Consider the following 27,298-nt stretch of genomic DNA (forward strand, 5'->3'; position numbering starts at 1 on the left):
TGAAACACATCAGAGGAACGTGATGGTAGCCTACCAAAGTACCATGTCTACATTCTGTAGCGAGGAGGAGTCTGTCCAAACACGAATGGATTGATTGATTGCGTGTCCATTGTATGCTGTCCAGGTCAGGGACGAAACCCGCCATTCATAAGTAGACATGAGGACACTGTATGTATCTTATCAATACAGCAGACCTAGTTAAAAGACTGCTCTCCCTATCTGTATCCAAGACACTCGTTTACGAACAATACTGCTCGCTACGTACTCTGCCTATCTCTTTCCCAGACACATATGTACAAATCTGCTCGCAACATACTCTAAACATCTGCCCCACACAATGGCATGCGTGGAAACGTCGCGCGACGTACCCAACCTATATCCATCCCACACATGCGTGCAATAGTAAGCGCAACATACTCTACCTATCTCTGTCCCAGACACATACGTACAATAATGCTCGCAACATGTTCTGCCGATGTCTATCCAATACACAGTTACACCTTGTTTCCAGACATCTTGCAACATACTCTACCTATCTCTCAAGGGACTCTACATCCTCATCTCTATTGAAAACCAAGATTACCTAAATGCCTCTTTTCACACGGACTTTAGACAAGACTAAATACGGTAAGCACGTCACAATACGTGTCCACGCAGTAATAACTTACATTACGACGAGAGTCCAAGCACAAAGTCTATAATAACGAAAGCATGGCCGTTGACCAACAGCATTCCACAACGTGCCTCCACATATTAAGTGACGTGGTGATTTCCTGCGACGCTATCTGCAGCTCGCTCCTCCAAACACCTCAGTCCGATTATGTATTCCAAGGAATAATAATCGCCTTTTTACACGTTACCACGGAGAATTATTCCACATCGAAACCTGCAGAGAAAACAAGATGATTAAGGAGATTGGAATGAAAGCTCGGGCGGCAGTGAAACGACTGGGTCCAGCTATAGCCACCAATAGTGTCCGTGTGCACCTGTCATCCCGTCAGTCATACAACGACAGGGGTTATACACACTGGTAAATAAGTACGGTGTTTACTGCACCAGCTTCTGCCTCACTTCTAGCAACCAAACCATCTACGTACAGCATTCAGTATAGTGGAGTGAGGTCAAATGGGGCTCAGGATTATTGCACTTGTACAGAGACGCGTGTGTGTGAGTGTTTGCGTATACTAGTTCGGACTTCTGCATATTTTTTTGTGGTAGCCAACCGAGATGCTGCATTATGCCATAGTAGCCTATACATACTAGGGCCGAACAGTAATTCTGTTGTCATACCCTCCAAGTCGCGGGGATCGTGCGGTCAGGCTTGCTGACTTGGCTGACACATGTCATCGGTTCCCATCAATGTTCATGCTGTTGATCACTGGATTGTCTGGTCCAGACTCGACTATTTACATACCGCCGCCATATAGCTGGGATATTGCTGACTGCGGCGTAAAACTATAAAATCACTCACTTAAAGTCGCACACCAATTTAGTTCACACTAAGTATCGTATTTTAAAGCCTCATTTGTACAAGGCATCCACGGAACGAACAGCCCATATCGGGAAAGTGCTTTATCCACCAGTCCATGGAGGTTTTCTACATCCTGTTCGACATGAACAACACCAGTTCAGCTGAGGCCCACTTGCACAAAGCTACGATATCTTAAGCCTACGTTGGAGAAAGGGAGTTACATTCATTGTAACGCTAAGATCGCTTAGTGCAAGTGAGCCCAGGTGCCCATTAAGGTTGCTGATAAGGACTTGATAGCCTTGCTTCAAGGCTTTACGGAATGTTAAGCCAGTGGGTGTATAGTAAATCTATTCTTTAAAGAAGCAAGTCTAGATAAGCGGACGCCAGTCTGTTATTTTCAGTTTTTATAAATTACTTCCATTTAAACTATGATTATTTGATGACAGACTTTTGCAAGTATAAGGTATGGAAGAATGTGAATATTTCAAGCGGGATACTGAAGCGGAGTTGGGGATGCCGTAGTGTTATTTTATGAACTAAATGCTCGCGGGTTTCAAAGAGCGAGTGAGTGAGTGATCGCTACGATAGTCGTAAGCGCCATACGTTAACATTAACTTACGACTATCTTAGCGCTAAGATTGCTTCGAAAAATGTAGGCCTTGGTCATGATTATTTGACAAATTCAAGCAGCTGAGAATTAATTAGGTTGTGCTGATCATGTATCCAGAGACATCCCTACTATGTGAGGGTGGCCTGTCGATCATGAAGTCTGTACCAGATAATACACACCGTCCATTGACATACCATAAACCTGATGATAACCTTCAAAGAGTTATCCTACACTGTCTGTATATGTAGGAGATACGATCATCTTAGCGCTCTTGCACATCTTACGATCATCTTAGAGCTCTGCGCAAGGGGATCCAAAGCATCAGGGCAGAATCACCGGAGCCGCTGTGTTACCCACAAGGCAATAACAGCTTGCACGAGATGCACTCGATGTTTTATGTGTTTACTGTTTACCGGAGCACATTGATTGCATAGTAAGCAATAATCAGTCCGTATGACACCATTATATATATACATCGAAGGTACATCAAAACACAGGCAAAGTGTAGCGCAAAATGGGTTGCGCAGCAGAACGAAACTGACCAGTCTTCGTATATGCGAGCGAAGCGAGCAAAGGTTGGCAACAAACTTCCCTCGCTTCGGTCCGAAAAATATTTTTCATGTCAAAATAAAATATCGCCACCATCAAATATAGACACACATTTACTCACAGGGTTGTGCTCTCAGATTTCCAACCTCATACTTAACAATTACTCACGTGAAATATATTTTAATCAACGTTTTAGGCGCCGCTGGTGCTCTCACTGAGCGTTCTTCGCCTCCATTACCCCTGCCAGCTTCCGGTTCAGCGGAATGAAGGAACAAGAATAAGCAGAAATTAAGAGGACACATCATATTGCCCAAATTTCTCATTAAACTGTTCCAGATTATTTATCTGGTATGTTGTGTTTATTGTTAGAATTTTAGTAACAGTTACTCTAAAAAGGCTCACTCCTGGCGTAGCGAGTGGATGAATACAAGGGAGGTAATTGCGCAACTAGTTATTTTTGAGGGAAATACAAACACAGTAAAATGTGGCCATACGCTGGGACAGATGCCGTCAGCTGGTACGTAATATGAAGTAAAATTAAACTTATTTCTTTTCTTGTTAAGAAAAAGTGTTCCATGAGATCTAAGTACCGATTTGACGAAAAGCTATTCTTTTCATTTCTTGACCAATTCTTATCAATACAAAGTAGTTCTATTACAAAGCAAAAGATCGTTTTCACTGTAAACGAAAACCATGACACCTCACGACAAATCCACTTGATGACTTGAAATTTAAAAACAAAACATCCATACCTCAAAGTAAATGTCTTTCCTGTCCCGCATTGTCCTGTTACAAGGAGATTGTGACCTGCCTCAGCAACAGCAATGCAGTTCCTTTGCTCCTCATTCATGGTTAATATGCACGACGACTGTCATCTGCGAACTTTGCGGAGGACATGCGACTCGACAAGTGTTTTCAGAGTTACCTAACCTGTTCCTTCATTCCGCTGAACCGGAAGCTGGCAGGGGTAATGGAGGCGAAGAACGCTCTGTGAGAGCACCAGCGGCGCTTAAAACGTTGATTAAAATATATTTCACGTGAGTAATTGTTAAGTATGAGGTTGGAAATCTGAGAGCACAACCCTGTGAGTAAATGTGTGTCTATATTTGATGGTGGCGATATTTTATTTTGACATGAAAAATATTTTTCGGACCGAAGCGAGGGAAGTTTGTTGCCAACCTTTGCTCGCTTCGCTCGCATATACGAAGACTGGTCAGTTTCGTTCTGCTGCGCAACCCTGTGATCAAAATCATGCCTCGTTTAACACCAGAGCAGAGGGAGAGAGCAAGCGGTATGTTACAGATGGCACAGGCACAAAAGCATGTGGCTGGGACCAAGTGATGCTGCAAATCCACCATCGGAAGACTTGTCACACGTCTACGACATTCTGGCAGTACTGCAGACAGACCAAAGAGTGATAGGCTGAAGGTCTCTACCCAATACGAAGACAGGTATTTACGGGTGTCTCACGTGAGGAACCGATGCGTCACTATGACGTATCAAGCGCCAACGGCATTGGACATCCAGACTGTGGCCTGACGACTCCGCATTCATGTTCTCCGTGCCAATCCACCTTTCAAGGGCATGACGTTGGTGTGCCAACACCCACGTGCCGACTGAAATCAACCAGGACCGTGTCACACTGGCAGCAGCGAAACTGGTGCAGAGTGAACTTTGGCGATCAAAGCAAGTTTAAGCTCTTCAAGATCTGTCCCAACAGAGCACCTTTGGGAATAACTGGGACGCCGTATTCGGAAACGCCAAGATCGGCCATTGACGAAGAACACATCGAAGCAGCACCAGGAGGGCCAGGTAATCCTGGGACTCCACAACCTGGCTCTGTCTGCAAGTCTCATCAGAGGACTGTCTGGTCCAGATTCGAATATCTACAGACAGCCGCAGAGAGACCATATCGAAGAGCGGCGCTGCGCAAACAGACAAAACCAAAGAAAAGCCCAAGATCTCCTGAATTTGTTTAAACATTAGACAACAGATACCTTTAAAGTGCGTTAGGTTTTACGCTGCTTCTAATGACATACTAGCAACATCATGGCGAGTGATCCAAGAATGGCCGTTACGGGGCAACTCTTTAGTCACTTGAATACACCATCGCCCAGCATCATTCACGACAACGTATATCTCATATATGTCAGTGTTACTTGGAATTTCCGAATTTCAGCCCAGGGAAAATCACTGTTCTAGTGATGTTATATTTTATATCCGTATATACACGTACAATATTTTGATAAAACATAAAAGAAACAGAATTTAAAAAAAACTGGTCTACATTTTCAAAATTGAAAATTCTGAAAATATTTCTCGAGTGAATAAATGTGAATGTGAATGATAAAGATGACAGTTTAATTACTGCAGAACAAAAACTGTTGAGAGGACTGCGACTGACATCTAAGACAATGACTAAAGTTTCCACAGAGAGAATTTAGAGCGCCAAAGGAAAGGGTCGTCACTCTAAACCCCCTCGAGCTATACAAAACATTACATATTTCCATTTAACCTCCTGCACGAATATGCACACGTATAACATATTTTCAAGCATTGTCCTGATTAAATATGCATTACGTCACAACCCGGATTTCACGTGACAGTAACGTGTAAAAGAGATTTGTCTACGGTGACTGGAGTGGGATGTCAATTAAGAAACAATAAATTCCACCCAAAAACCTGTGAAATGTATTTCTGTGTGTGATATATTTTGAATTTTATACGAATCCAGAGTGATGGTTGATGAGGAAGGGCATACACGTACCTCCAGCTTCCAGGGAGTTGTAACTTACAAGAAACAGATTAAAACTTGCCACGCTTTGCGTAATGGAGCACTCTACCGATACACACAACATGCAACGACACGATGATTCAGAGTGGCTCCCCTTAGATTCACTTCTCGGGAAGAAGACGGTGACTTTTCACTTGCAAATATGGAATATCAGTATTTCAGTCGAATGACGACGTGGAATGTACCCCACCTTGACTGTACCCTCAGTACGAAAAGCGAAACCAGTGCTGATGCCATACAAGTATCGACATTCTCTGATTCAGCACGCGAGATCGGTCCCGTTGGGAAAGCATGTTTACCACTAGCATGGCAACTAGTAGGTGATCACGGTGAGATAATCACCCTATCACACAAAACATGCCATACGATTCCATGTCGGTTCAGATAGAAGAATCATATGAAAATAGCTGGGCAAAACACATGGGAAAATAACCGTCTCACACACCAACGAAAAGATATACTTACGCAAGTTATGCTACATCACGGTCATGAAGTGCGAACGTCGCTAAGCTGAAAACCCAGTTCATGAGATTATTCCGCAAGTTATGACAAAAATGAAAACATTTTCATATGATAAACCCTATTACGACATGACAGGATTATGACTTGTATGTGCCTGGTTAGACTCTTTTTCGTGATTCTCTTACGACGTTTCATGCTATATGTAAGGAATTTAGGGACTATTTTGTTCATTTGTAGATCGATCGCCACTGATGTACCAGCTGTGGCGAACCTACTCGACTGTTGAGTGTTTTGGTCTGTTTCAGTAAATGGAAAATTTCACGATCAAACGAACGTACAAGTTGATGGTAATAGCAATGCTGATTGTTAACAGTGGTTTTATTTATAACAACATTCTCAAATGTCAAATAAATTTATCAAACTTTAATCGGTTTTAAGAGATTGTTGTATAATTTAAAATTTAATGAAATAATACAAATGCATGCATGATTTAAAAATCTTAATAATAAAACATACTACATGTGAAATATAGCACCTAAAAACTTGAATTGAATAAATGAAAAAATAACTTGTATGGATTACAATTTAAGTAAAGCGGTTTTAATATATATCTGTTGACTAGATCATTGTATCTTCTTGTGAGATGACTTTTATGTTATCTGACAATATGCCAAAATGTATATCTTGATAAAGGCATAAACGGTTTCAAATTATAATTAACAACTTAGATAAAAAGACATATATTTCCTCTATCTTAGTATCCTTTTACAACTGATTTTGAGTTAAGAAAATATATTGTAGCTTCTACACAATTTTGTTTTTGTAGACTCTTAAGAACATCAGTGACTGATTGGGGAATTAAAGATGAAATATTCAATTTGACTTTTGAGTATATCAATATCATTCACCTACTGAAAGGAAGGCCTATGAAGGTCCCGGGGTAGAAATTAGGCCTTCAGGAACCCTTGCTTGCCATAAAAGGTGACTATGCTTATTGTAAGAGGCGACTAATGAGATTGTGTAGTCAGGCTCGCTGACTTGGTTGACTCATGTCATCGGTTCTCATTTGTGCAGATAGATGCTTGTGTTGTTTGTCACTGGATTGTCTGGTCCAGACTCGCTTATTTACAAACTGCCACCATATAGCTGGAATATTGCTGAGTGCCGCGTAAAACTGAACTCACTCACTCGCTCACTGAAAGGAAAGCCAGAGGAGGTTGAGTGGTAACAGCTAGCATCTAACCTAAGGTCAACTGAGCCATGCCATTTATTAAATATTTCAAAATTTAAAAAAAAACTATATTGTGTATCCATTCACCTTTTCATAAGGACATGGAGCATTTTTTGTGTCATAAATTCATATCATGTTAGACCAATCTCATTAAATTCAGTTCACAATTCCTGTAACCATTACATCAAATAACAAGCATATATCGCATAACAAGCATATATCACATAACAAGCATATATCACATAAGCATATATCACATAACAAACATATATCACATAACAAGTATATTTCACATAACAAGCATATATCACATAACAAGCATATTTCACATAACAAGTATATAGCACATAAGCATGCTTCATATAACAAGCATACATATGAACTGAATAACATGGTTATGTCAGACTACTTTTTATAGTCCAAGTATTTCCCTACCAGCAAAACTAAATATATAGTTGACATATTTATTGCATAGTACAAAACTTCATATACGCATGACAAATTGTGAAATACATTATGAAAAGGCACCATAACATATGATGTGAAGTAGATAATCAAATTAGCATCTTTTAACATATGACAGTGCAAACCTGTAAATTTGACCCAATGGCTCACAGATGTAGTCGAGAGGTTGAAACATTGCCGTGTCATGCAAAGGTTGTCTGACCAGTGTCCTTGGTTACCAGTAGAACTAACATGCCTATATCATGTCACTATCATGTCACTAGTGAGTATCACAATGGATCTGCTTATGAAAGGACCATTCAGATTTAATGGTTGGGGTGGGGGTTGTTTGATGATGATTCTAAGAGATGTGTGTGTGGGATCCATTTGGTCCTGGGGAGGTGGGGGTGTCATCTTTTTTTCACACATGTACTTGGGTGGGTGGGTTGGCACTAAGTGTGGTTTTTAAAGGTGAATATAGTGTTACGCTTTCAGTGTTCTTGGTTTGTTATACTAAGTACTGTGTTAGTGTAATGTTTCCTTGTCACCTGACGCTGCACATTTAATAATTTCAGGCTTTGAGAAAGCCAGAGAGCCTAATTCCTGGGCCAGATATCACAGAGGAAAGAAGTTTACGTGGTATGTGTAGTTGTTCTATATATCTTCCGCACTTTCTGTTTAATATAAACCTATACTGTGAGATGCTGATGATTCATGCTTGATGTCACATGTTTTGTAAGACACCTCTTTTCACAGGTTTTGTAGTCATCAATCAGATATTAAGTATCCATTTGCCTACATCTGTCTGTTTTTAATGATACTTGTAAATCATTGGAAATGGAAAAATACGTTACATTTCAATTTTGTCTCAATTTCAAACAGAAAATATGGTCTTGTTTTAAAATAGTATACCTATCAAATACTTAGCAGTTCAGTGGGTAAGAATGTACGGCTGAAGTCAGCTGACAACCAAATGTATGGTGAGCTGTATATATGATATTATCCTTCTTCACTGCAGAATATATAAATAGGATATAAACTGATATGCCTGAAACAACCCTGATGTGACTTCCATTTAAACCTACTCACTCGGAATAATGTAAATTATGTACAGTAACTGTAATTTTCATTCACCTCAATGATTTATGTTGTTTTACAAGAAATTAAATTCTTATAAAGTTGTTAATGAAAAAATTGGGTGTTGAATTATGTCTCCTGGCTAATTTGGTGTAACCTAATGATCGCTTATTTTTCATTCCAGACAATCAAAAGGGACAAAGGTTACCACTGAAATTTCTCAAAGTGTTACCATGGTTACTAGTGGAAACTACTGAACCACACAGCATCATGTGTCAGATGGTCTTGTGCAGTGATAATGTCCTGACAACATGAAACAAATTGTAATCACTGGATCAAACAGTTACATGGAAACTGAAGGTCAGCATGTATTTGCTTCAACTTGAGATACATCTTGAAGGCACTGTGAATGCTATGAAGTGACTGTCGAAGCTGACTACATGAGGCTGGAGTACCATCATGAGCAGTGCTGAGGCGGCCATCACCTTCCTCCTCAATGCCCAGTCAGGGGACATGGAGGGCGTGTGTCGGTACCTAGATGCTGGGGGGGATCCTAACTTCACAGCACCGCCGGTAGGATGAGATTTATACTTCATCCCAAAAAGTTCAGGAGATATCACAACAATAAAGTTGAATCATGATGTAACGACCATACACTTTTAGTGTCATGCTGGATCAGAAGGTCCATAGTTTCAAACTGTGGACCTTCTGATACAAAGTCGAACGCCTTGTTCACATGTCCAAAGAGGTTAACCTTGTCAGAAAAATGACAAGGTAACAGCAGTGTTGTCTCTAGGATGACTCCACACACTGCTGTACTTGGCAGACCATTGTGATATCATCAGTTGCCATTTATACAGTACCACCGGGAATACTGTACTATTTACACTGGATTCTGGGCTACAAACAGAACAAGTAGGCTGAATAATGTTGGCTGATAACTAAATCTCACTTTTGTGTCCTCTAAATGCAGATATCACACCGAAGACCCAGATTCTTCACATGGGTACAACGTGTGAAGCCCATTTGTGGTGTCCTCAGCCAACTTATTGCTGAAATATTGCTAAAACTGGCATGAAAACAAAGTCACTCACTCACTCACTTAATGCAGATACATATTGATGATAAAAAGAGTAGAACAATGCATCACCTGACTTGAGAATTTATTGACATCAGTTTGTCTTGTTATATTTGAGCTTTGGGCACACACTATGTTCAGATCACTGGTTTGCCAAACATTAAAGGAAAACAGAATAAAGAAATATTAGTATAAAAGTATGGCTCATTGTCCAGACGTGATTATTTGCTGATGCAGAAAAGCTGCTTCCTCCTTAATTCAGAGTGAAGGCTTTCACTGTAGAAATTACAAATGCTTTCATTTCAGAGAAATATGACAGCATTGTTGATGGCAGTGAAAGAAGGACATAGAGACATTGTGAAAGAGTTGCTGAGGAGAGGGGCAGACATCAACTGTAGATCACAGGTGGGTGCATTGAGAGATTGGACATCAAGATTGTAGATCAGAGGTAGGGGCAGACATCACCTGTAGATCACAGGTAGGTGCACTGAGAGATTGGACATCAACATTGTAGATCAGAGGTAGGGGCAGACATCACCTGTAGATCACACATCTCATCACATGTATGTTTCCTTGTCAGCGAGGGGTGACATGTGTCCACACAGTGGCTATGGTGGGGGATGAAGAGATGCTTGACCTCCTGCTGGAGCATGGCCTGAAGATCGACTCTGTCATGTCAATGCTGCATGTGAGTACCGACGGCATCATGGCTGGAATTACACTGACTCTGATGCAGATAAATATACATATTATCAGTCCATAAAAATGGTCTCTGACTCTGATTTGATGATGCAGGATTTGATGTTTTGTAAAGGCTTTGTTAAATGAAATCTAATTTCCTTGCAACATCCTGGCTTTGTGAGTTGTTGTCTATATTGATGTTACCCCACTGACAGACAAAGTACACGCCCCTGTACCTGGCTGCCCAGCAGAACCACCACAAGGTCATTGAGAAGCTACTTCTCCATGGAGCGGACCCTCTCTGGGAGATGGAGGTGATGTGGCTACACTCTCTGCTGATGCTTTATCCTGTTGTTGTTATATGCTCCTGTCTTCTTGTATATTGTAGTTACTTCCCTTGTTGCTGTGTATCTTGAAGTTACCTCCCCTGATGTCTTGTGAAAAGGAGTTACCTGCCCTATAATCCTGTAACCTGTAGGTGCAGTAGGGAGCTTAGTGGTTAAAGACTGTTTGCGTGTCATGTCGAAGACCCATGTTCGATTGTCCGCATGGGTACAATGTGTGAAGACCGTTTTTCATGTCTGTCACGATGATATTGCTGGAATTTTGTTAAGAGAGGCTAAAAACTCACTCACTCACTCTAACTTGTAGTTACCTCCCCTGACGTCCTGTCACATGCAGTTACCTTCTCTGTTGCCATATACCCTGTAGTTATCACCCATTGTCATAATTATATACCCTGTAGTCAGCTTAACTAGTCTCTGTTGTCCTCCATATCAGAACCATCCTGTATGTGTGATATCACCTGCAGCCTGTATGTTGTAGTTGCCTCCCTTGCTGTTCCTTGCTGTGTATCCTGTAGTTATCTACCCTCATTTTCTGAACCTAGAAGTTTCCGCTCTTTTGACCTCAGTCCTGTATAGTTACCTCCCCTGTTGTCCTCAAATACCACTGCCTTCCTGTTTGAGTGATATCAAATCCAGCCATATGTCTGTATTTATAAGTGGACCATCTATTGCAGGTCCCCATGGATGATGCGTCACCATGCTTGGCACAGTGTGTGAGTATATACTGACTACAGTTATAGCATGGTAATATGTACTGTACCCTGACAATACATGCCTGGACACAACTGTTGTAAACACCATGTATCTGTTGACTAGTAATCTGGACATGTGATCAACAATGATTAATCAGGATTACACAATGCTTATGTCTGCATGACTGCAGCTTCTCTTTGTACATTCAACTGATGAGGTTGGAGGAGGAGTCAGGTCTGTAATGCCATATTGAGAATAAACAGAAGATTTTGTCCATGGAATGTGTCATATTCATGTTTGTCCAACTTCTAAAAAGCCTTTCAAGAACTTGAGAGTTTATGTTGCAGAGGATGAAGGCTTCTGACATAGCTATGGTGTTGGGCAATGCAGAGGCTCTCAGTGTCTTCATCTTCTGGTGTCATCGACTAGGCCCATTTGCACCTGACAGAGTCCACAAGGTATGGGGACACACATAATCAGATGACCAGGTATTTCAAAGTGAGGATCATACTGGTGTCAGACATATGTTACTCTTGGAGAATTCCAATGGGAATTCTGCTTAAAACAGATAATTGTGCTTAAAACAGATAATCTACGGAGGTTATTTAAACAGAGGGTAATGTCCATTTAACTGCCAATTCCTTAAAAATAATGGAATTATGTCACAAATGTAATTTAATCTCAGGTAGCTTGTTCACTTGGGTGGCAAGGATATACATAATCTCTGGATGGTCTGATTACAAAAACCTTGTAAGCAAAATTTTAGCCTGTGGGCAAGATACTTAAGCTGTGATAGTGCTTAAAAACAAGAATCATTTTGAATTTCATCATTTGAGCTAAAGTGGGGATTGGACGTCATGGTTGTGTGGTCAAATCAGGTCATCATAATATCAGTCATTAGTTTGGCTGGTTCCTGACTCAAATAATTTACAGGCTAACAGCTACTCACTGACTGATGGACATTTGGACAGGCAAACAGAGAAACAGAGACAAAATCAATACAGAAATGACACAAAAATCATTGCTGCAATTTATTCAGGTTCACTGATATATTTAACTTTCTTTTAACATGTAACAAACGATAGTTTGAAGGAAACAGACAAAGGAATGAATAAATTCATCCAATCTACCCTGATCTTCCAGCTTGGGAACCACTCGCCAAGTACATCTGCCACCCTCCGGAGCAGCATCATGGACAAGCTGGAGAACCTGGCCACCATGGCACAGAAGCAGGAGATGGATGGCTTCAGCGAGGTACAACCTCACAAATACATTTCTCATTAATCTTTTCCCTAACATTTCTCCGCTAGTGTACTATCAGATTGTGTAAATAAAAGACGAACAACATCATGGACTTTGACAAGCAAAGGTAATAAGGCAATAAAAAGGACACCCTAGACAACTGGGTCTCAGACTTCAGTCGGCAAAAGTGGTGGATGGAATGTTTAGTGGTTAAAAAGTTCACTCATCACGACAAAGACCCAGGTTTGATTCCCCAAATGAGCACAATGGGTGAAGCCCATTTCTGGTGTCGTCCACTGTGATATTGCTGGAATATTGCTAAAAGCAGTGTAAAACCATACTGACTCACTCAGTTGGCAATACAGATTTATCTGAGATACTTCCATGTTTAACCTGACTTATTGGTAGTCATTTTGAACATTATTAAGTCAAGATTGTACTTTTCAATGCTTGTTTATTCTGATGTAATCCAGCTGCCAGCGTTACCTCTCAAAGACTTCATAAAGGCTGCAGAAGCCGGACAAACTGACAACATGGTGTCCTTCTCTAGGAGCCAAGATGTCAATGCCACCACACCAGTAAGTGGACTCATTCTGCTATGTACTTTTCATTGAAATTTCAGTTGAGAATGATTTTTCTGCAGAAAAAGTATTTGTAAATAAAGCTTTTTATATGGCGTGACTCTTTCAGAAATGACTGAACCAAGACTTTTGTTTGATTGTTGTTTGTTTGTTAGATAAGACTGTTTTCAACACTGTTTGTGTTTTATGCTTATTGTGAATGCCAGTACACCAATATGTAGTCATACCATGCATGGATCCTGCTTTTGTGTACAATGTGTGAAGCCCATTTTCGATGTCCCTAGCTGTTGCTGGAATATTGTTGAAACTCCCTCATTCACTCCCAGACATATTGTTGCGCTGCTGAAAGACTGTTATCCTTCACAAATTGTCTCTGTTATATGAAAACTTATGTTTGGCATACAATGCACATAAGGTTGCAAATATTCCACAACAGTCAGCTTAATACTAAAGAGCCTTACTGAGACTAAACACTAAACTGATGATAGATACTCACTCTGGTAAGTGTTGTTTAGGTGGGTTTGTCGGCCCTGCACTTGTCTTGTCTCCATGGAAACATGAACAGTGTCAAATGAGTCAATAAGCTTATGATAGATAATGTGGGTGTCGTTCAGGTAGGTTTGTCGGCCCTGCACTTGGCTTCTCCATGGAAACATGAACAGTGTCAAATGAGTCAGTAAGCTTATGATAGATAATGTGGGTGTCGTTCAGGTAGGTTTGTCGGCCCTACACTTGGCTTGTCTCCATGGAAACATGAACAGTGTCAAATGAGTCAGTAAGCTTATGATAGATAATGTGGGTGTCGTTCAGGTAGGTTTGTCGGCCCTGCACTTGGCTTGTCTACATGGAAACATGAACAGTGTCAAATGAGTCAGTAAGCTTATGATAGATAATGTGGGTGTCGTTCAGGTAGGTTTGTCGGCCCTACACTTGGCTTGTCTACATGGAAACATGAACAGTGTCAAATGAGGCAATAAGCTTATGATAGATAATGTGGGTGTCGTTCAGGTAGGTTTGTCAGCCCTGCACTTGGCTTGTCTCCATGGAAACATGAACAGTGTCAACTTCCTCCTCAACCATGGGGCTCGCGTCAACATCAAGACAGAGGTGAGACATGCATCACTTAGATATTTTAAACATGTTCTCAACAATATTACAGATTCTGTGCACATTCTAACTTTATTAAATGTTACGCTGTTTCACATCAAAACGTGTCTGTTCACAGTGTTTCAGGTGATTGTCTGGATACAGTCAGTATCACGTAGCCGTCCACAGGTTATCACCTGCCCTGCTTAGTTCAGCCAACTAATTATATTTGTCTTTGTAAGACAATATTTTCATAAGGTGCTAATATACTGAGAGGAACAAATACAGGAACACAGGAAATGTCAAAGGTTCCTTTAATTATTTCCAGTTTTCATCACCAGCTTTTAATGGGAAGGAAATGGGAGAATAAGTTGTGTTCCCGTATTTGTTTCAGTGTATGTTGTAGTCATGCTTCAGTATGTTCCCGTATTTGTTTCAGTGTATGTTGTAGTCGTGCTTCAGTATGTTCCCTTATTTGTTTCAGTGTATGTTGTAGCTGTGCTTCAGTATGTTCCCATATTTGTTTCAGTGTATGTTGTAGCTGTGCTTCAGTATGTTCCCATATTTGTTTCAGTGTATGTTGTAGCTGTGCTTCAGTATGTTCCCGTATTTGTTTCAGTGTATGTTGTAGCTGTGCTTCAGTATGTTCCCATATTTGTTTCAGTGTATGTTATACTTGTGCTTCAGTATGTTCCCGTATTTGTTTCAGTGTATGTTGTAGCTGTGCTTCAGTATGTTCCCGTATTTGTTTCAGTGTATGTTATACTTGTGCTTCAGTATGTTCCCGTATTTGTTTCAGTGTATGTTGTAGTCGTGCTTCACTATGTTCCCATATTTGTTTCAGTGTATGTTATACTTGTGCTTCAGTATGTTCCCGTATTTGTTTCAGTGTATGTTGTAGTTGTGCTTCAGTATGTTCCCGTATTTGTTTCAGTGTATGTTGTAGTCATACTTCAGTATGTTCCCGTATTTGTTTCAGTGTATGTTGTAGTCGTGCTTCAGTATGTTCCCGTATTTGTTTCAGTGTATGTTGTAGTCGTGCTTCACTATGTTCCCGTATTTGTTTCAGTGTATGTTGTAGTCATGCTTCAGTATGTTCCCGTATTTGTTTCAGTGTATGTTGTAGTCGTGCTTCAGTATGTTCCCGTATTTGTTTCAGTGTATGTTGTAGTCGTGCTTCACTATGTTCCCGTATTTGTTTCAGTGTATGTTGTAGTCGTGCTTCAGTATGTTATTGTCAGTAAAGGTGGATTTCAGACAGTGTTTCTAATATTCTTTGTTAAGTATGTTAGACTAAATGATGTGTATATTTGCTGACCAGGCTGGCTTCACCCCCTTGTACTTCGCTGCCCAGGAGGGCCATGAGGATGTCGTCAAGCTGCTACTGAAGGCTGGAGCAGATCCATGTCTGTCAGTGAAGGTATGTTGTCAAGTGTAATGACACTGCAAACCTTATGATGTTCCTCCATGAGAGTCTTAGAATAATACTGAGCAACCTTTAGCTACAATCATGTGCAATTTGTGTTTTGCTTTATTTTATCTTTGTGCTGTCATTATCATCAAGTTATCATGAAATGGCTGAGTGAGTGAATGAGTCAACCTTTAATGTCACATCGACAATATTTCGGCCATATCATGACAAAAACATGTGTGATGTTGAAATGGGATATATGTATATTATGAAAACCTGTTATCAATGGACAGTAAAACATCTAGAATATCACACTTACAATTAAAACTAGTGTGGAACGTTTAACCTAATGGAACTATTTAGACAAAACAATATAAAACAAAGATGAAACATCGCCAACAACTGAAGGTACGTCACCATACTAGGGACTATGGGGCCTTACATTACTTTTCCCCCAGCATGGACCCTCACTGGTTAACACCATCCCTTCAGCCGTTGGCGCTGGTAGGATGACTTAGCCAGAATTTTATATAACAAATATTACTGCAATTAAAAGTATGGTTGAGTAAAATTGAGTTTCAAAGTTTTGGGGAGTTACATGCTGTCTTAGGAGAACAATAACTTTATGCTACTTCAACCCCCTTTGAGGGTACAGCCACTAACAATCGCAGTTGCTAATTTATACTACCATGTTTAAAATACAAATTTTCTATGTACTAAACAGATTCAAGTGAAATGTGGAAACAAACTGTGGCAGTAACCATGGTAACATGAGACAAGGTTTCTGTTGCAGTGTGGGATGACTCCCCTTGGCATTGCTCTCAGTATGGAACACAGCGTCGTCGTAGCAACAATCTTGTCCCTGTGTCCTGCTGCACCCCCATTAGCCAACATCGACAATGACTACCTGGACACCAAACCAGATGAGATGTTGTTGCGGGCTGCCTACAGTGGTGACTTGGATCAAGTGAAGATGTGCATAGATGAACTGGGCTTTGACCCGAACAAAGTCACCAGTATTGTGAGTTTTGTCTTTGGGGTTATCATGATGGTCGAGAATAGAATTGCTCTTCAGCATGTCCTGCATGATATGGGTAGTTTGACTGACTGCTTTAACAGATTTGTCAATGTGTAATATAAATAGATTGATGCTCACGATCTCAATCACTGAACCCTCCTTATTTAATTGTCATAACAGACAGCCATAGCTCTAATAATGTTGAAGACAGTCTGATGCCAGGAACGAACAAGAATCAGACAGATGATATAGCCATATGTCTGTTTATAACCAGGATCAAGCTCACCTGTATTTCTGTTTACAGCAAGGAGCCAAGGCTATTCACCTTGTGTGCATGAAAGGACACACAGCAATACTGAATGAACTGCTTAGTCGGAATGCAAGCATTCACTACAAGTCAAAGGTAATAAGGTCAAAGTCAGAACTCATGTTCATATGATATGGTTCAGTGATGAAAGTTTCACAATTTGGTGTTCCAACCCCATTTTTGTCAGTCACCAACCTTTTCTCAGTGAATCTACATGTAACTGTAATAATAAAGTTGCCAGTTGTGCCAAGATATGATTTGACCCAGAGACGATGTTATCCGAGGTGTACATGGCTAAACAAACAACCATCTGCAGGATGACGATGCCCACAAATTAAAAAATTCTGGATCTGTCTTTGTGATTATGTTAAATTATCTTAGGCTGTGAATACTTTATGAAATGATAAAATTTTTATTGTTTTTCGGTTCAGTACTGAAAGTAACATAAGAATTGTGTTGTGTTAAGTTTGCCAACTGTTAACTGTTCCAGCGTGGTATAGACCCCGTGCATTGTGCTGCAAGGCACGGCCATGTTGATATCCTCGGGATTCTACTGAATCATGGTGCCTGCATCAACAACCAGTCCGAGGTAGGTCGTCATAAGGGGCAGACAACTCCCTTCCTTGGAATGGTTTCATCGTTTCCAGCTTGTGTTGTTAGTTGCTGTGCTGTTGTGTCTTAAAATGTATTCATGTGTATGTGCCTAGAGTGTGAAGGTGAATAACTTGTAATAGCAGTGACCTGAGTGTGTGTTTGCTTTGAAGTGTTTATTACAGAAATTTAAAGGACAAGCTTTAACAATAAGAAAGAAGAGAAATGATGATGATGATGATGATGATGATGATGATATTTTTAAGTTATTTCTTTTGTGTTAACCTGTGTCTCATAGGATGGCATGACTCCATTGTACATTGCCTGTCTGGAGAACCAAGCGTCATTCATCGAAACATTGCTCCTGCATGGAGCGGACCCTGACATAGCTATCAAAGTAAGTATGTGTTACACCGCCCTGACACAGCTATCAAAGTAAGTATGTGTTTCACCACCCTGACATAGCTATCAAAGTATGTTTGTGTTCCACCACCCTGACACAGCTATCAAAGTATGTTTTTGTTACACCACCCTGACATAGCTATCAAAGTAAGTATGTGTTTCACCACCCTGACATAGCTATCAAAGTAAGTATGTGTTACACCACCCTGACATAGCTATCAAAGTAAGTATGTGTTTCACCACCCTGACATAGCTATCAAAGTATGTTTGTGTTCCACCACCCTGACACAGCTATCAAAGTACGTTTGTGTTACACCACCCTGACATAGCTATCAAAGTAAGTATGTGTTTCACCGCCCTGACATAGCTATCAAAGTAAGTATGTGTTTCACCACCCTGACATAGCTATCAAAGTATGTTTTTGTTACACCACCCTGACATAGCTATCAAAGTATGTTTTTGTTACACCACCCTGACATAGCTATCAAAGTAAGTATGTGTTTCACCACCCTGACATAGCTATCAAAGTAAGTATGTGTTTCACCACCCTGACATAGCTATCAAAGTATGTTTTTGTTACACCACCCTGACACAGCTATCAAAGTAAGTATGTGTTTCACCACCCTGACACAGCTATCAAAGTAAGTATGTGTTTCACCACCCTGACATAGCTATCAAAGTAAGTATGTGTTTCACCACCCTGACACAGCTATCAAAGTAAGTATGTGTGACACCGCCCTGACATAGCTATCAAAGTATGTTTTTGTTACACCACCCTGACATAGCTATCAAAGTATGTTTGTGTTACACCACCCTGACATAGCTATCAAAGTATGGTTTTGTTACACCACCCTGACACAGCTATCAAAGTAAGTATGTGTGACACCACCCTGACACAGCTATCAAAGTAAGTATGTGTTTCACCACCCTGACACAGCTATCAAAGTACGTTTGTGTTACACCATCCTGACATAGCTATCAAAGTAAGTATGTGTTTCACCACCCTGACACAGCTATCAAAGTAAGTATGTGTGACACCGCCCTGACATAGCTATCAAAGTATGTTTTTGTTACACCACCCTGACATAGCTATCAAAGTAAGTATGTGTTTCACCACCCTGACATAGCTATCAAAGTAAGTATGTGTTACACCACCCTGACATAGCTATCAAAGTAAGTATGTGTTTCACCACCCTGACATAGCTATCAAAGTATGTTTGTGTTCCACCACCCTGACACAGCTATCAAAGTACGTTTGTGTTACACCACCCTGACATAGCTATCAAAGTAAGTATGTGTTTCACCGCCCTGACATAGCTATCAAAGTAAGTATGTGTTTCACCACCCTGACATAGCTATCAAAGTATGTTTTTGTTACACCACCCTGACATAGCTATCAAAGTATGTTTTTGTTACACCACCCTGACATAGCTATCAAAGTAAGTATGTGTTTCACCACCCTGACATAGCTATCAAAGTAAGTATGTGTTTCACCACCCTGACATAGCTATCAAAGTATGTTTTTGTTACACCACCCTGACACAGCTATCAAAGTAAGTATGTGTTTCACCACCCTGACACAGCTATCAAAGTAAGTATGTGTTTCACCACCCTGACATAGCTATCAAAGTAAGTATGTGTTTCACCACCCTGACACAGCTATCAAAGTAAGTATGTGTGACACCGCCCTGACATAGCTATCAAAGTATGTTTTTGTTACACCACCCTGACATAGCTATCAAAGTATGTTTGTGTTACACCACCCTGACATAGCTATCAAAGTATGGTTTTGTTACACCACCCTGACACAGCTATCAAAGTAAGTATGTGTGACACCACCCTGACACAGCTATCAAAGTAAGTATGTGTTTCACCACCCTGACACAGCTATCAAAGTACGTTTGTGTTACACCATCCTGACATAGCTATCAAAGTAAGTATGTGTTTCACCACCCTGACACAGCTATCAAAGTAAGTATGTGTTACATCATCCTGACATAGCTATCAAAGTAAGTATGTGTTTCACCACCCTGACACAGCTATCAAAGTATGTTTGTGTTCCACCACCCTGACACAGCTATCAAAGTAAGTATGTGTGACACTGCCCTGACATAGCTATCAAAGTAAGTATGTGTGACACCACCCTGACATAGCTATCAAAGTACGTTTGTGTTACACCACCCTGACATAGCTATCAAAGTATGTTTTTGTTACACCACCCTGACATAGCTATCAAAGTAAGTATGTGTTTCACCACCCTGACATAGCTATCAAAGTAAGTATGTGTTTCACCACCCTGACACAGCTATCAAAGTAAGCATGTGTTACAACACAGTGACATAGCTGTCAAAGTACGTGTTCCACCACCGTCTCAGAACTGATCTTCACCCATGTTCTTCAGGGTCAAAATCAGGACGCCCAACATGGTTGATGCATGTCACTGTGACCCAAACGTGTGTCCAAATACTCTTCATTTCTGTCACTGGATTGCCTAGCCCAGATTTGATTACTTACAGATATATGTCATATGGCTGGAATGTGACACTAAACAACTAAACAAACATTCCTCCAGTGTGCAGTGTGAATGAGGTCTGTTCAAAGTAACCATTTACTTTCTGGTATGTGAAAGTTCCCTCCCACCCCAAAATGAAATTTGAAAGAAGAGTTCAAAGGGTTCATAAATTCAACTGAATTATTAACTTAGCCCTTAAGCTCTAGAGGGGGATGCAGGGGTGCCCACCCCTCCTCTTGTCCTGGAAGTGGTTATTAAAACTCTGGCGAACTGTACACTGCACCTTTCTCAAAAAGCTGTATCTGCCCCTGCAAGTATAATTTCTTTGAGTAGCCTATAGAAGTAGGTGTGATGAACAACAATGATAGTTCTGTGGATATGCAACTTCTTTATTATATTTATGAGCAACATTTCTGTATATTTATTTACCAATGCCGTTATCAAGCGATAACTTATACCAAAATGCTGTTCATACTCTATGTCCATTGAGCTTACTCCATTGTCAGTCCGTAAGTATTTTTTCTTAAAAGCATTTGTGAAACACCTGATGCTGGTCCTGTGACAATTCAGTGATGACTGTCCTTCAGGGCGACTTCATCTGTGCTGATGTTGCCATGCAGGAGCGGTGTGTAGCTGCTCTCAACACTCTGCTGATGTGGTGTAACAGACTGGGACCCTTCGCACCATCAGGACAGGTAGGATAGTGGTCAAGGAGGAACAGGAAGTTAGCTGGACAGTGTTCAGTTTTTGTGATGCAGATGACTTGTTCTAGATATTGTCATGCATAATCACCAAAATAAATGAAAATACGGTTGTTCGATTGAAAACATGTTTATTTTGAACATCTTTTAATTGGTATTTTGAAAAAAAACTTTTATAGAAATAATTCTCATATTTATTTCTCTAATATTTGTCTAGTATTTGTTTGTGGATTTCTTGGACTGAGTAGTCTGTTGTTTGCTTCTTTATTGTTTAAAGTTGAGACGTGAGCTTCTGGGATGTTTCTGTGAACAGTAATCATATTCAGATAGGAGTAATTATTTCCAGAACATGAATTTTGTGGAAGAAATTGCAGAGAAGGTCCAGTCTAAGATATTGACAGCTATTGGTGAAGTTTCCCTCTCACAGCAGATGGAGGAGTTTTCCAGCATCCGGAAGGTAAGGGGCTTGGTAGCTTTATCTTGGTACTATAATGTTGGCGTTCCCTGTAGCAGTCAGGAGACAACACAATGGCTGGTGGCCTAGATACATGTAGCAGTCAGGAGACAACACAATGGCTGGTGGCCTAGATACATGTAGCAGTAAGGAGACAACACAAGGACTGGTGGCCTAGATACAAGTAGCAGTAAGGAGACAACACAAGGACCGGTGGCCTAGATACATGTAGCAGTAAGGAGACAACACAAGGACTAGCAGCCTAGATACAAGTAGCAGTCAGGAGACAACAAAAGGACTGGTGGCCTAGATGCATGTAGCAGTCAGGAGACAACACAATGGCTGGTGGCCTAGATACATGTAGCAGTAAGGAGACAACACAAGGACTGGTGGCCTAGATACATGTAGCAGTAAGGAGACAACACAAGGACTGGTGGCCTAGATACAAGTAGCAGTAAGGAGACAACACAAGGACTGGTGGCCTTGATACATGTAGCAGTCAGGAGACAACACAATGGCTGGTGGCCTAGATACATGCAGCAGTGAGGAGACAACACAAGGACCGGTGGCCTAGATACATGTAGCAGTCAGGAGACAACACAATGGCTGGTGGCCTAGATACATGCAGCAGTAAGGACACAACACGAGGACTGGTGCATTTGCATTGTGACCTATATCATCAGGCATTACACATATTCCAGAAACATTTAAGTGACCTGCAGAACACTTGAGTTTGTTTGATTTGGTTCATTATCCCCCCGGGATGTAATGCGGGGGGATATATTGCCTGTCTGTCTGTCCGTCCATCCATCCATAATCATTTTGTTTCCGGAGCATAACTCAGAAACCGTTCAATATTTTTAGACCAAACTTGATAGATATAGCAATCTCTGCCTATGGTTGTGCCTCTTGCTATTTACAGATTTTTGGCATTTATATTTTTTTTGTTTTTCCATGGAACATTTTGGTGTTAGTCTTATGGTGGGGTGGGCTTCGTTTCTGGAGCAGAACTCAAAAACCGTTCAATATTTTTATGCAAAACGTGGTAGATATATCTATCAGAACCTAAAGTGGTGCCTTTTGCTATGTACTGGTTTTTCAGATTTATTATTTTCTCGGTTTCCATGGAAACGTTTCGGACATAGTCTCAAAAGTGAGAGGTGGGTTTCGTTTCCAGAGCAGAACTCAAAAGCTGTTCAATATTTTTCCGCAAAACTTGTTAGATATATCAATCAGAACCTATAGTGGTGCCTTTTGCTATGTACAGGATCTTGTGATTTATTATTTTCTTGGTTTCTATGGAAACGCCGTGGACCTATTCTGAAAAGTGAGAGGTGTGTTTCATTTACAGAGCAGAACTCAAAAACTTTTTAGTATCTGTTAGATATGTGTGACAGACCCCAAAGTGGTGCCTTTTGGTTTTTAAAGGTTTGTGTGATGTATTATTTTCTTGGTTTCCATGGAAATGTTTCGGACTTAATCTCAAAATGGAGGGGTGGGCTTCGTTCCCAGAGCTCAAATCGAAAACCATTTCATATCTTTCAACAGATCTGGGCAGATATATGAGACAGATCTTGAAATTATGACTTTGCTGGTTACAGATATATGTCATTTATTATTTTCATGAATTCCATGGGAACAATTCAAACTTAGTCTAAAAAAACTCTCAGATTATTTGTCCTTTTAAACATGTGGGTGCCGGGGGGATATGTCATCTTCTGATGACTCTTGTTTGATTATGTTGATGGTTTTGTTTGCATGTGTGGACCAGCTGAGTTCCGATGTCCATAGACTCATCCTGGAGGAGGCTCATAAGGGCAACACTAGCTTCCTTCACACTCAGCTGTTGCAGCTCAACATGTCTGTACCAGCTGCAGTAAGTAGGCTCATACCAGCTGCAGTAAGTAGATTTGTCCTAGCTGCTGTAAGAATACTCTTGCAACTCAACACACCTGTACCAGCTGCAGTAAGAAGACTCTTGTTGTTGGTTGTTGAACACCCCTTTACCAGCTTTAGTAAGAAGGCAATTCTTGTTGGTCAAAGCTTCTATATCAGCTCTATTCAGTAGACTCTTCATGTTGGTCAAGCCAGGGCTGAACCAGCTGCAATAAGCAGATCCCAAGGTTTGAACAGAAGTGTTGCACCTGCTGCTGTGAATAGCTAGGGTGTCCATTTTCTTTTTGCCAAGATTTTGCCTTGGGAACTGAGATGCTGAATACAGTAAGTGTATCACCCTCTGACCACATGTTTCCACAGAGGCAGTTGACCCCACTCCACTGTGCCAGCTTTGGAGGTCATGCGGACACAGTTGACTTCCTGGTCCATGCCGGCGTTGACCTTGACAAACAAACCAAGGTGAGGAGACACTTTCAGTGTTAGTCTGTTCAAGGTTGTTTTCTAGATCTGTCTTGATTTCTTTTGATGTGTTGGAGAAATACCTCAAAATGATTATTCTCATTACTGAAATAGATATTGTAAAAACTTTAAAATATTCAGGTATTGAACTAGCTGTGTCCAGAGGCTGCTTTTGAAGTACTCAATATAAATGAGTAATTTCACAGGATACAAACCTGTTCAGTTTTTGTCAACATCACAATACTTTCCCCGACGTTACAGGCAAAGGCAACTTGCATAAAATCTTAGATAAATCCCTGTTCTTATCTGGTGTCTTATGTTCATATTCCAGATCAAATTCTGTAAGAGAGTAGACTCTCTTAAAAGTCTGACTGGCTTTACTGGATCAGTACATAAGTGTACAGTTTCATTTGATATCAAATTTCTCATCATGAAATGAGAAAAACTTTAAACTCCTTTTAACTTTAATGACAAGAAGTTACATACATCTGTGGAAGAGTAATGCCCCAAGTGTGAGAATCCTATTATCAACAAAACTGTTTGTTACAAACTGTTAGTCCCCATGGTCCCTGGTATGGTGATCTACCTTCAGTCATTGGCAATCTATAGCCCATTTTCATATTGTCTTGTCCGAATTTGAAATCCTATTTCAGAGATAGATGCAAGTCTTACTTCTAAAATACTGTGATATTGTAGTTGGTTTACTGTCCTTCACTGACAGGTTTTTATATTTTACATGTATTTATGGTGAATTTACAACATGCTTTAGTCACAATATGGCTGAAGTATTGCTGATGTGACTTTTTCAGTTTTTGAACACTAATAAATAGTGTTTTAAGCTAAAAGTGATCTTAGGTGATGTAATTTCATTGTGACATCATGGTTACTGACTATGTCACAATGGTCTCATGTGGCAGTGGTTAATGATCAATATTTAATTACAATGGTCTCATTTGACCCTGTGTTAGAGGTATTGAGATGTTATGTTGTCTGTGCTCCAGGCAGGATTTTCAGCCCTGTATCTGGCTTGCCAACAAGGACATGTGGATGTTGTGGAGTTGCTGCTGAAGATGGGGGCTGACCCAACTCTACACTCACAGGTGAGTCACCATTGTGACATGGCAATCACTCACTGGATGGTCCAGACTTGATTATTTACACACTGTAAATAAAGAATATTTCTTTTAAACAACTAACATACTGTAGCCAACAAACATACTGTAGCTGCCAATGTTGTTTTAACAAGTAACATTACCACAGAAAGTCTCTCATATCTTTTTATAGATGTTCTTAGATCCAAGTGCCAGACTCACCATGTATACAAGTCATGTGCGTATATATCTAAAATTATTTATGAGATGAACATACTTTCAATGTAGATTTAACTAGCAGAATTGCAAGTCAAATAAAAAGATTATGTGTCAGTGTGTGCAAATGTTAAAAATATGTTGTAAGTGTGGATTGATGCACTGAAACTGACACCATTGCTGATGTACTTGCAGCTGGGACTTACGCCTCTAGGCATCTCCATGTACACCAAACAGCATGATGTGATGGTAGCCATCTTGTCCAACACACCTGGTACCCAGCCAATCAGTCCCAGTGGGACCTTCTTCCAGAGGAGGGAGCACGTCAAAAGGGAGAAGAGGACTTTCTGTGTTATCTCTTAATTCTTTGGCTGTCCTGTCTTACGTCAAAGGAATCTGTTAGAAAATAGGCACAAAATATGTCAGTTATGCCAAATGTTTTGTGTGAACAAACCAGAAACAGAACACCCTGGACCCTGTTGCTGGTTGAAGGAAAGTAACTGTACCCGTGCATAGTTCCAAAAATAGATTTGAGCGCTACCACAGTATTAAGTCTATGCTCATATATAGGAGGTATGGTTCACCGAACCATGGATGACTTTGTGGAAGGTCCCCATGTTCGGATTCTTCAACTTGACTGATTGCATGTCATTTTAGCCAGATGGTTTGGAATGGCACTCATGTTTTCAATCATTGGTTTGACTGGTTCAGAGACTACAGGTCGCTGTCATGGATTATCTTTGACTGCAAACTATGTCATGCAGGAAGTGTTGAAGTCTGGTGATTATTTGCAAAACTCCCATGAAGAAGTCTGTGAAAGGGACGGACAGTGTTATTTAGGTAGGAATGAAAAAAATCATGTACTTTGGTGCCAATGCCTTATTTGCTCACCTGATGATGAGCTGTTTGAGGGTTTTCTGATGCCATGCGTATGCGTACATTCTAAGCTGACATTAATTTTATTTTCTGTTTTGCAAGGGTGACAAAGCAATAGAACATTTAACTCTAAGCTGATGAGCACTCTTGCCATTCACAGAGTGTGAAAGTTCTAGTCTGATTTAGCATACACCATGAATGTATACACTCATATGAGTGAAGAGATGCCAAGAGAAACGAGTTAGGCAAGATGCCTTGTGAGTGGATGTAGATGCTATCTATGATGAGCTGTAGAGCTCCGGGGTGGGTGGGGTGGGTGGAGACCCCTGTAGTACTAGATCTCCAGGTTTCTCTTGTTGAAGAAGGAGGCTTACTTGTTCATGCTCTTTTATTTGATCTGCAGCCTGGGATGTTCCAAATACTATCAACCATTTTTTGTCCTCCTCATGTTTGGTAATACTTAGTCACACAATATGTCATGGTGATGCAGTTGCAGTGTTATTGGTTGCATCACTGAACAGCATGAATAAGCTTAGGGTCAGTATTTTGGAGTGTGAGTTTGGTTCTTGTACATTCTTACATGTCTATGATGGAGAACAAATGTGACAATACCTGGTGCCAAAGGTGGGATTAAGTTTGGTCAGAGTTTGAGAAACTCTTTTCCTGATCGTAATTTATACATATGCTGTTCCTGCTTTCCTGGAAGGCACATTTTCTGGTGTCCCCCTGCAGTGATAATGTAGAAATGTTGATTACACAATGCCATTTAGAAAGTGGAAGTGGTGGCTGAGCGCGTTAAACGGCTGACTTTGTGTGCTGGCGATTTGGTGCCTGACTCTGAGGGTGTGGGTTCAAATCCCGGATTTGATTCAACTAAAAAAAGTACTAGAATTTTTATTTTACTAAGAATGTGTAATCCCAAATTTAACATATGTTTCATGTTGTTATATTCACTCACTTGCCTTTGTGTCGAAACTTTACGGCTCTGCAGTGTTAATAAACGGTCCTATCAACTGTT

The 27,298-nt window shown here is 40.5% G+C and overlaps 2 protein-coding genes across 3 annotated transcripts in view; one reads left to right on the forward strand and one right to left on the reverse strand.

Moving 5' to 3' along the window:
* Nucleotides 1-5,941, reverse strand: part of LOC137258402 (sodium-dependent multivitamin transporter-like) — a 35,339-nt gene extending 29,398 nt beyond the window's left edge. The window contains exon 1 of one of the 2 annotated variants that reach the window (XM_067796071.1): nucleotides 5,890-5,941. The gene's annotated coding sequence lies outside the window, so the exon portion shown is untranslated. Of the gene's footprint in view, nucleotides 1-668; nucleotides 978-5,889 lie in introns of those variants that run through there. The other variant, XM_067796073.1, reaches the window with a different exon arrangement.
* Nucleotides 5,524-27,298, forward strand: LOC137258401 (ankyrin-3-like). The gene is made up of 22 exons (XM_067796070.1): nucleotides 5,524-5,740; nucleotides 8,137-8,200; nucleotides 8,823-9,211; nucleotides 10,023-10,121; nucleotides 10,297-10,404; nucleotides 10,613-10,711; nucleotides 11,419-11,457; nucleotides 11,785-11,895; nucleotides 12,581-12,691; nucleotides 13,153-13,257; nucleotides 14,269-14,367; nucleotides 15,668-15,766; nucleotides 16,551-16,778; nucleotides 17,080-17,178; nucleotides 17,573-17,671; nucleotides 17,972-18,070; nucleotides 21,175-21,282; nucleotides 21,635-21,745; nucleotides 23,514-23,618; nucleotides 23,999-24,097; nucleotides 25,099-25,197; nucleotides 25,600-27,298. The coding sequence occupies exons 3-22, from the start codon at nucleotides 9,098-9,100 to the stop codon at nucleotides 25,765-25,767; spliced, it is 2,199 nt and encodes a 732-aa protein (XP_067652171.1). The 5' UTR covers nucleotides 5,524-5,740; nucleotides 8,137-8,200; nucleotides 8,823-9,097; the 3' UTR covers nucleotides 25,768-27,298.

Source organism: Haliotis asinina, chromosome 12 (assembly GCF_037392515.1).
Source record: "Haliotis asinina isolate JCU_RB_2024 chromosome 12, JCU_Hal_asi_v2, whole genome shotgun sequence".
NCBI classification, from domain to species: Eukaryota; Metazoa; Mollusca; class Gastropoda; order Lepetellida; family Haliotidae; genus Haliotis; species Haliotis asinina.